Source organism: Perkinsus marinus, assembly GCF_000006405.1.
Source record: "Perkinsus marinus ATCC 50983 genomic scaffold scf_1104296945300, whole genome shotgun sequence".
Lineage (NCBI taxonomy): Eukaryota > Perkinsozoa > Perkinsida > Perkinsidae > Perkinsus > Perkinsus marinus.
Genome location: NW_003211161.1, coordinates 215,764 through 226,312, shown reverse-complemented (window position 1 = coordinate 226,312; position 10,549 = coordinate 215,764). Strand labels below are relative to the sequence as shown.

General features: G+C 44.9%; 2 protein-coding genes across 2 annotated transcripts; one reads left to right on the top strand and one right to left on the bottom strand.

Annotated features, from left to right (window-relative positions):
* Nucleotides 1-1,321: 1,321 nt before the first annotated feature.
* Nucleotides 1,322-5,711, top strand: Pmar_PMAR009859 (hypothetical protein; the record flags this gene model as incomplete). Its single annotated transcript, XM_002779803.1, has 13 exons — nucleotides 1,322-1,463; nucleotides 2,200-2,308; nucleotides 2,578-2,956; nucleotides 3,830-4,001; nucleotides 4,050-4,189; nucleotides 4,235-4,315; nucleotides 4,364-4,451; nucleotides 4,499-4,590; nucleotides 4,886-4,975; nucleotides 5,101-5,269; nucleotides 5,366-5,456; nucleotides 5,503-5,582; nucleotides 5,635-5,711. Exons 1-13 carry the CDS (start codon nucleotides 1,352-1,354, stop codon nucleotides 5,709-5,711), a joined length of 1,680 nt encoding a protein of 559 aa, XP_002779849.1. The 5' UTR covers nucleotides 1,322-1,351.
* Nucleotides 5,712-6,447: 736 nt separating this feature from the next.
* Pmar_PMAR009858 (Cathepsin D precursor, putative) lies at nucleotides 6,448-7,554 on the bottom strand (the record flags this gene model as incomplete). Its single annotated transcript, XM_002779802.1, has 1 exon — nucleotides 6,448-7,554. One exon carries the CDS (start codon nucleotides 7,552-7,554, stop codon nucleotides 6,448-6,450), a length of 1,107 nt encoding a protein of 368 aa, XP_002779848.1.
* Nucleotides 7,555-10,549: the final 2,995 nt, after the last annotated feature.

Below are 10,549 nucleotides of genomic sequence, written 5' to 3'. Positions count from 1 at the left end.
GGGAGTGCCTGTTGTTGCGGTATATGCTCAGCTCGCTTCGCTCGCTCTGCAACTAGTGTTTTCATATCACTAGGGTGAGACTCCAATATAAATGAATTGTATTATAATAAATGTGTACATTATTACATTCATCTGTTATTCAGGTTTCAAGTAGTACATGAGTCGGGAAACCTAGGATGGGCATCTTAGTACTTCAGTTGTGCACCGCGAGCGCTAATCATAAGCCTCATGACGGGAGTACTGACATTATTGCCCCGGTAACACGAAATTGAAGTTCCGCACAACGAAGTCGATTTTCCTAAAGGGACGAAGTTGAAGGTCTGAGGGTGTACTTGACGGAATTGGAACTTCTATGACGAACTCGAAGGTTCGAAAGGCAAAATTAAAAGTTCTATTAACACGAACTTGGACTTCCTATCGACTTCGGACGAACTTGAATGTTCTATGACGAAGTTGAAAGTTCTAATTATGAATATGATCTTCCCGTTTCGGATTCGTACCTTCAACTTCGCGCGTCCCGACGAAATTGATGGTTCCAAAGACGAACTAGATGTTTAAAATGTGTAGAGGAAAGTGAATTGAGGTTTCCGCTTCGTCGGCTTATATAGATGATGTTGTATGCAGCAGTAGATTGTTGTTGTTGTGATCCATGTATACACAATAGGACAATCGAGACGATCTATTCGTGGCATTACTCCCAGATGTTGATCGATTTCGACTGTGGAGGAATGATGATAGTTCTAACTCTGGTTTGTTGTAAGTAACGAAGTTTGTCAGAGCACACACGAAATACGGTACGTACTCTCGTCTCGGAGGTCGAGGGACCGTGCAGCTTTGGGAGATAACGCCCCTCCCTAGGGTTTGATAAAAATGAGGAAAATGTTCCTAATGTGATGATGACATTTACATGGGAAACTGATTGAAGAATGTCTTCCATACGTGGAAAATTCAAAACGAGCTTCCCCCCTTGGGAACATTATAGGTTCGTGGATGATTCTTGATCTCTAACAAGCTGACGATCAGCTCGTTTTCCCTGAAAAAATCGTATGTCTGATCTCACTAGTTGACAATGTGAGAAAATATGCACATGGTCAACTACATATGTTAGTGAAAATTTTGGGAAATTCTTATTGATTTCAAGAATTTTCCTATCCGAATTCATGTTAGGCAGTGAGAAAACTGAGGAGACGGACATTAATTTCAACACTGCTACTTTAATTTTCAATTTGTTTTTACTCATTAAAGAATTGTCAAGAATACGGAGTTAGAGTTTGCAATGGAAATTCGCTCGACATGTGCAAGAAATTGTTCTGAGTTTTTTCATTTTCATTCTTCAATCGATTAACCACATATGAGTTCAAATGCGATGCGCCAAAGTAAATACCTCTTGGGAGAAGCGATGAAACTGTCTGCTCAAAAAACAACGACGGTGACAGCGGCTAATGCCAGTGGGAAGAAATTCGGTATGATCGAGGGAATCCGATTTTAAAAATCGGAAAAGTTGTGGGGAAAAAACCTGAATATATGTATTTTTCGGGTGACATGGCACATATTCTCTCGATTAGGAGAAAACTCGAATTTTCTTTCGCGAAAAATATTCGGTGAATTTCAAAATTTTCAAAATTTCAAAACTTCCAACAATTTTTTTAATTGTTATGAGTAGATTTTATGAAAACTAAAAATTTATAATAAAAGTGACAATTATTTTTATTCCATATTTTTTTTAATTAATTACCGACGAACGTTTATATTTTATCGGGAGGAGGTATAGCCGGAAGCGCCTGCGGATAGTTTCTCATTGGTCGTCTACGTCGACTGAATAAGCGAGTGCTGCCCCCTTCTCACAGACTCCTTTTATTGGTTTTGAAAATTTCGTGAATCACTTTGATAGCTACTATAAAATTCACGCATACTAATTCAATAAAGTTGGACCCGTGATATGAAAAACACCAAAACGCCATGAATAACGCGTAAAACACATATTGCGTTTCACGTGATCAGCTGTGACTTGTCCGGTGAGCTTCGCGGAGTGTTTTCGGGAAGAGCGCGCTTTTCGCATGGAGTATGACGCTACTTCCCCCGTAAGACGGGTAAAACTCCAATATATATCCATCTCCTATTCGAGTATAACAAATATCAAAATTCGCCAAATTTCAACTATGATAACGTAAGTCCTCGTCATACCTTGAATGATCTCAGGTCAGGGAAAGCGTTTCGCAGCACTTGTCGGAGCTGCTGGTGTAGGAGCCGGTTTCTACGTAAATACTCATTTGGATGATTTCCCGGGAGTGAAAAAGTTAGTCGGAAAGTAGCAAGGGAGTGAGCTGGATGTCGCAGTGTGGCAATGCTGATAGGACTCCTATCCGAAATTTCCCTAACTCAACTTGACATCATTCGAGTTTCACGGGCCGTGGTATGTAATAGTGAAAAACATATTCCACGACTACTGCGTATCGCGAATATCGCATTTTTCAGAGAGTATTATATCGCTTCACGTAAAACGGGTGAAACTCCATTGAATGAAATCGTAGTCGCTCGCTGGCTTCGGGGATTTATTTCCTCATTGATGCTCCTCAGGATGGACGAAACGCAGTTGTCATCAGCAAGTAGTGCGAAGACCTTAGTGAAATCAGTACATGTTCCCGAGGCGGGGAATCCCCCTGTTGTTGTGGAGAAACCAATTCTCGGTCGGCTTGCTGAAAGCGGAGATGAGGTTATTAAGGAACCCGCGGTTGTGCATAAGGAAGTTGCGGAGGAGGGGGCTGAGCAGCAAACAGATCTGCCAACTGCAGTGGACAGCTCTTCGAATGAGCCTCTGGAGAGCAACGATGGTTTTACGCATGGACAGATGAATATTTTGGCTAAAGACGATGAAGTGACGATTGAGCAAAATGAAGTCTCTGGTGAAGAGGAAAGTCTGCCAGCAGTCAAGGGCTCGGGAGAAGAAGACACGCAGGTGAGAGAATAGTCGTTGTAACATCACCGAATTGAGATGAAATGCAATTTAGGGATATGCATACTAGTCTTGTTTCGCGTTTCCTCCATCTTACGTAGTAGCTGTTGTGAGGGGACCGATGTTTTCTCACTCACATTTCGCGGTATTACTATCTTATATCACTTCCATTCAAAGGGTGAGTTTACTTAGTCGTTGAGACTTGTTGGACAAGTCTTGTTCCTATCAAAATTCCTCTTCGGAATTCAGTTATATAATATAGAAATCAAAGTTCGACTAGTTGAAGCAGTGGGGAAGCGACGAAAGCAAACGAGCTCCGTGCACTGAGGGGTGTGAGCGCCCAAAGAGACGAAGCCCTGCGGAAGCTTCCCTCAGTCACCGAGGGAATCTATCGCCGTTTAAGACGTTATTACACTGTATATCAATTTCGTCTTCAAATTGTGACTTGGTGCTTACGCGTGTATCATAAATATGCTATAATTCTCTGTGAGTAGAGTGTACTCTATATGCTGAGTATAATATCACTACTTTAGTGTATTTGCGATCCTCAACGACTATCGTAGCCTCTTCGAATTTGGTGACTTCACTTCCAGCAGTGTCACAGGACGTGGCCGCTTATGTGACGTCTACTGGCTGAGTTGACCCTTGTGTAGAAATGGAGTATATTGGATTTTCACCCTAGTGATATGAAAAACATTAGTGAAAAATATATTTCACGACTGCTGCATATGGGGGAGATCGCGTTTTCCATAGAGTATTACGCCACTTCACGAAAAACGGGTGAAACTCCCTCGTAAGTATCTTCAAGTGATGTTGAAATTTTGTCCATCACATTATTCGTGTAAATAGTTTTCTGTATTATTCGCTTACTATCAGGTGGCGCAGAATGGAAATGATCGAGTATCAGTTGAGGAGAGGGAAATCATCCCGGCTGTCATCACGCTGGAGGGAGGGCCGCCCGAGAAGGAGGAAGAGGAGGAGGAGGAGGAGCCTGTGGATCTTGATACCCGAGAAGGAGTTATGGAATTACAGCGACGTCAATGTCGCGGTGAGGGCTCGCGTAGATCTTCCGATGGATTGATTCGTAGTCGTTCAGGTCTCTCAGCAGAGGAGTTGATAAAGAAAATTGTAGACTTGACTGGTAGGAGATTCGATGAGGCGGCGCAGGTGGCGAAAGAGATAGAAGGAGTAGAAGCTGAAGCGGAGGAGAAGGCTAGAGCTCATTATGAGGAGGAGGTAGGTACATGCATTGGTGAATGATGTGGGTGAATGTCTATGCAGTTGAATATTGTCACTGATCAAATGGCGGATATGAAGTTGGACTACTTGGAGAGGATAGACTCTATTATGGCTGATCATGCGGTGAGATTTGGGCAAGGTGTGGTATGGCGAGTCCGCGTTGCACTATAGGGCGATATTGCTAGTATTAAGGGAGAAGTTGCAGCGTTGGAAGTTGCCCTTGACTCTATCAACGAAGATAAGGAAGCCGCTATGCATGGTGGGCCTCCATCGTGGCTCGTCAGGATGGGTACTCTTCTGAATCAGTTGCTTTCGATAGTCAAACGGCTCTGTCCTTGTCGATGGATCTAATGCATGATGAGGGCGATGTTCGCGGCGTCATCGAAGAACTTACCAAGGTGAGTTGCGCATGTTGTGTAACGAGATCGGGTATCGCGGGGGGGAACAAGTGCCGTGGAATACAAGCATGGTCAACAAGTACATATATTGATGACGATATGAAAATGTTGAGAAAACTATGGGAAAATCTTATCTGTACACTTCTATCGAAATTTGCGTGTGAACTTGTACAAATATTGAGGAAACTCCTGAGCTCAGCGATTCAGGAAAGCGAACATATATCTCTCCAGCACTGTCATAGATGGATGCACGGGCGGGAGAAGATGTGTTGGTCGTTGATTGGGTGCTTTATAGTTGCCTTCTATTCGTCCCGAGACCCACAAGGCTGTTCTGGGCACACTTCCTTCGCCGTTGCCTCCTGTTTATAGCGCTGGGGTGCTCAAGGTGAGGTTGCTGTTGTTCATAAGTGAGGCACTCAAGCAGCTTATTGTTATTCGGAAATTCCGAATCGGAATTACTGTGTGCCTAAGAACTCCTTACTCGATGAAGAGATGACGTAGAAATCTCAGGTCCGCTTCGAGCGACAGCTTCCTCGTATGGTGACCTCGGCGTTCATGCCAGAGAAGAGCAGTATGATGGGAACTGTCATGGCTCGTATTTTCGCCTCCCTCTACCGGTTGGATCGGAACGATGCTGATGAGTTGAGGGCAGAGGGAGCGCAAGATGCTCCCGAGGAGTGTAAGAATGAATGTCGCTAGAGCCAATTGTGCAAAGTCTCATTGTATACAAAGGAATGCCTTATGGAAAGGGTGGGATCAATTCTATCTTCTTCAGTTTATCGCTCGTCTCTCTTGCCTTTCACAGACCCTACATCAAAGAACCTCAATAGCATAACACGGGCGGCTCGATGCATGGATAGAGGCGAGTACGTTACTGAGCATAAGTCGTCGTTCATCGGACTTGCTTTTTAGCCTGGTCGGTGCCGTTCGTCATTTGAGAGCTACGAGCGGGAAAGCTCGAGAAACAATTGATGAATGGCTGAGCGAGGCGGGTAAGCTCCCGTGGGTTTGTCGTGCTTCCAAATTGACCATGTGTTTCCGCAGTTACCACGTTGGAAGTCTGGCAAGCCGTGGATGTCATCCGAGGCGATTTCGATTCAGTAATTGCGAGTCATCTGTGACTCACTTATATTCGTGTTATGAGAATCAACACCGCAACTTATTATCGTGTTCTTACAGTAGGATATCATCTTGTAGAGTCACCCTGCCATACAAGGAGCCGCAAGCAATATTCGACGAAAATAGGGGAACTGATAAATTCATAGTCTTCATATTAAACCGCTCGATAGATTGCTACGGCATCAGAGCTTCTCAACTCAGAGACTTTATCAATATGACAAAGCTCAAAAGTGCTACAACTCATGGAATGTTATATCGCCCTTGTCTCTTAGTTGCAAGCGTCTAAGGCACATAGTGTAGTCTCGCGCCCGATAACCTTTCAACATGCTCACACGGTTAGCCTGTCACTCCAACCCCAGTGCATCATCACGACATCACAGCATGTTCACTTTGGAGCTCATCGGTGGAGTTTAGCGGCCAAGCTTAGTTCCTTGTTCGGCAATATGAAGCACTCATGATGAACTCAAGAAGCTCCAATGTTTAAACACGGGTAAGTTGAGTCCTAATCTGCTGACATAGCGGGCTCATTAGCCGAAAATAATCTCTCAATGAAAAGGATGATTCGCCGAATAGCATTGCTCTAAATATGAGATTTAGAGCCACGCTACCCGAATGGCTTATCCAGCCAAAGGTCTTCCCACGGAGTGGTCATGAAATGGCCAACGACAATTGAGGGTATTCCACTGTGAGCCGCAGATTCAGAAGAAGACCTCAAAAGAAAAGAATGGTTTACGGAGATCACGATTTCAACTTCCCGATCCCGACTCGTTTGGAAGTAGGGTCGAACTCAAAATAATTACCGATAAGCATACGATCGCCGAAAAGCCAATAATCCCCTTCGTCCTCCGAGATCAGGAGTGCACAAACATTACTTATATTCCTGGCATAGTTCATGTATGTCATCGTAAATGGAGTTACGCCATTAGGGCCCAAGCCAAACCTCAACCGTGGCAACTTTCTAATGTGTTCGCAGGGGAATTGCCACATCTCATCCTCTGTATGGAACGTGAAGTCGACATGCGTACCCGCAGCCTTGTCAGTTTGAGCTTTGATCTCCTCAATGAGACCGTTATAGTATAATTTTGGGACGTATAGATTATTGGAGCCGGTGTCGAGGTATAACTCCATATTGATGCCAGGAGTTATATGTCCATCACCGACTTGTAGCTTGTCAAGATTTACCATGTAATGTTTGTCCGAAGTGAAGTCGACGTACTTCAGTCCACCTTCATATAATGCAGGATCGCCTCCACCCAGGAGTAGGCCTCCATCAGCGTAATTATGTGAGGGATCAGCGGGAGGAGACAAGTAGAGAGCAAAGGTGCCCGTCGTTACAGTTTTCGATGCTAGCAACTGCGTCATCAGAGACGGGAAGTTCACATCGCCTTTATCATAGCCGAGACCCATCGAGTTAGACGGAGCAACTTCACTGATGGAAGGCTTCTGGCCGAATATCAGTCCGAAAGTGAGGATCGGTGACACCTGACCCAGCGTCAATTTCGCTTTATGTTCAACGATGTGCACCATGTAGTCGTCTTCGAAACTAATAACTTTCGTCACTTTACCCTTCAAGCAAGACTTCGAACATTTGTAACACCCCATGAGCCAAGCACTGCAGGGAAGTCCACTAGCTTGCTCTAACCATCTCTTCCAGATGAGAATGAAGGAGTCCGACGCAGTGTCAACGAGAGTATGTAGGCGCTTGCCATCCGCGACGACCAAAGTAAACAATCCAAAGCCATAGTCACGCATATATCCGTAATTGAGCTCGAGCTTGAGAGTTTCTCCCCGGGAGACCTCCAACACGTGAAATACATAAACCAAGGCGAGTAGTCGAATGAGCATAGGAGTGTTGTGCAACTCGACACTTGTAGCCGATGTGACGTGAAAGAAAAAATACTTTTCCGGGCGGTTGGCCTGGTTTTAGCTACGGGAAAATCGATCAATTCACGTTTGTAGGCCAACTTGCACACAACCTTGTGCGTCACCTTCACGCACAAACCACAGCAACCTGACGAAGTGGTCATCTTTCCCAGATGACTCAGCGAGAGGAAATTGATTTGAGACAGAAATAGTGGAAAAGCATGGGAAACATGCTTAAGAGTTCAAGTGACGAGCGACTCATCCGGAATCGAATTGTGTCAAGACTACAAGAAAATGAAGGGATGACTAGGCGACTGCGACGAGATGGTCTGATATTCTCTCTGTCAGTCGTTAGCGTTGCTACGCTTCTTTATTTTTTTAAACCCACCCGCTGCCGCCCGTAGGCAAGTATCATTGAACTACTCGGTCAGATCTCTCTTACTTCCATATCTCTTTCGTTGCTATTCTTGAGATCTATAGGTTACACATCGTAGCTCAATAATTCGGTTTTGCAGCCAAGGGTGGGTGAGTCGAGTTCTCGACTCAAGGGCGAGAAGTCTAAGTGGTGGATCGGAGAGTCGCAACCAACTTGAACTGATGATAATATCAGATAACCATGCCATCTATGGATGTAAAAAGCATACATAGAGAACATGAGGAGACATTGTCTCCGAGACAATGATGTACACGATACTCGTGACACGATTCGTGACACGAGAAATTCTTCGGAGACCCGCCCGGCCGGGGGTCACAGGGAGTCCCGGCGTCCCGCTAGGATGTTTAAAACGTACATGCGCTTTTCTTGTATCGTGTTTTTGTTTACATTATTCATAGAATAAATACGTCGGCTCATCGATGACAGCTATTGATAGCTGCGATAGCTGGCGCACGTGCAGTGGGCGTGCGCGTACAGCTAACGTTCGTGCATTGTGTGCTGCAACTGTGACGGCACGTTATGGTGACGTGACGTGACGCGGCGAGGGGAGCGGGGGCGGGGGCGTCTCCCCGGTTGTGGGTTCCAGTCTCTCGTCTTCTCTCGAGACTAGTTCATAAGCCTTACCATGTTTGAGTTCGATACGTCAATCAGGGATAGCACGATAGAGGAGGATCATCCTCCGAGGATGCCTTTAACAGTGATACACAGTGTCTAATGACCGCGGATACTTGAGTGGAGCTCAGATCGTGAACTTGAGAGAAGAGGAGACTAGGAGGCAATGTATAGCTGATGCAGACTGCAGCCTGCAGTAAGCTTTCTGAGTCGAAGACTTCGACTGAGATGGTATCTCAGGTGGCTAATAGTTTTGACTACAACGACCTGATCAAGAATTTTTCTGAACGAAAAGGACGGAGGATACCAGTGGTCGTTCCACTAACAGATCATGCCTAAGACGCTGGATGTCTTCCAGCTAGTGCGATGTATTCTACCTTCGACTGTCGCGAATGTCCTCAGTGATATGCATGTATGCATGCTCATAAATATGCGGTTGACGTAACTCCGAGCGGCTCCCAGTTACGTCAATGCCCATAGACCTTGACTCTACAGCATTTCCAGGTCAATTTAATATCTTACCCGAATTTTTAATAATTTAACCACTTCTTTTGAAAAATACCCTTTTTTTAATCTTTTACCGACTGATTTTAACTCATTAACCAAGATTTTAATATAATAGCTAGTCTTTTTAAAACAAGTATGTTTTTTATGGGGATGGTGGGGTAGGTTAAACATCCCCACTTCAATTAACGACGTTAGTTTTGGCTGCACGGGCGATCACAACGTAGTTACACGTCGCCTATTCGGTGCAAAATACCACGCGTAGGACGTGGGTATGCACATTTGCAACTCGCAAATTGCGATTCATACTGTACCTAGATGAAACTGGTGGGAATCTGTATCCGTGTATGAATCCGTGTCCAAGTGCACCAAGAAGAGGCGTGACGCCTCAGGCGTCAGAGGCTAACGAATTCTCACAAGGCAGGGTAGGCGAGGTTCTATGAAGAAGGAAGACTCCGGTGACTGACTCGTGCGAGTTGTAATACACATCTGTGATGAGAGGCAGATCAACCCATAGAAGCTCACATTGGCAGAGGATAATGCTCCCTCACACAACAGAATCGAAGCCAAGCTGCAACATTATATAGCAACACACCACTCCTACCAAACTCCGAAGCTCATACCTACTCGTACTCCCGAGTGAGCAGTAGATTACTACTCACTCGGTACTGCCTCTGTGAGGAAGATTCGCTGTACGGCCAAGTATCCTTCAGAGAATGTGTACCTCAGGAAATGACCTCACGATTGTGGGGCATCCTCGACTCTGCGAGTTTCTCGCGGATTACGGCTAGCGCTGAAATTCATAGGTCAGTTACGGGTCCGTCTGGTGTAGCCAAAGCTAACGTCATTATTTGAAGTGGGTATGTTTTTAAGAAGACAAGCTACTATATTAAAATTTTGGGTAATAAGTTAAAATCGGTCGGTAAAAGATAAAAAAAAGGGTATTTTTTCAAAAGAAGTGGTTAAATTACTAAAAATTGTGTAAAATGTTAAATTGACTTGGAAATACTGTAGAGGCGGTAGCGAAGGTGAAGAGCTGAGTAATCACGATGAGCAGTCCCTAGGTCATGAAGCGTCTGTTCCTGAGACTACTCAGGTGAGCATTGCAGTCGTATACCATATCTTCATCTGTAAATCATCAGGACGATCATATAATGATCGTATATAATCATTACGATTATATATCATATAATCGTCAGTATACCTCTTCTCGTTTGCATCTACGCTAACTCCATTTCCCTGCCACTTTCCTAGTTCCGTCAGTTTCTTCATCTTCCAACTCGGCGTTGGACTCACTACCTAGTCCTTTTAAGAGCACGTCCGACTCTCCTCGATACGATAATCCCGCTCAGCTGGCGTCACAAGGCCTTCACTCTCCCACTATCCATCGCTGCAGCTACTGGCCTCCTATTGGTGCTCCGGTAT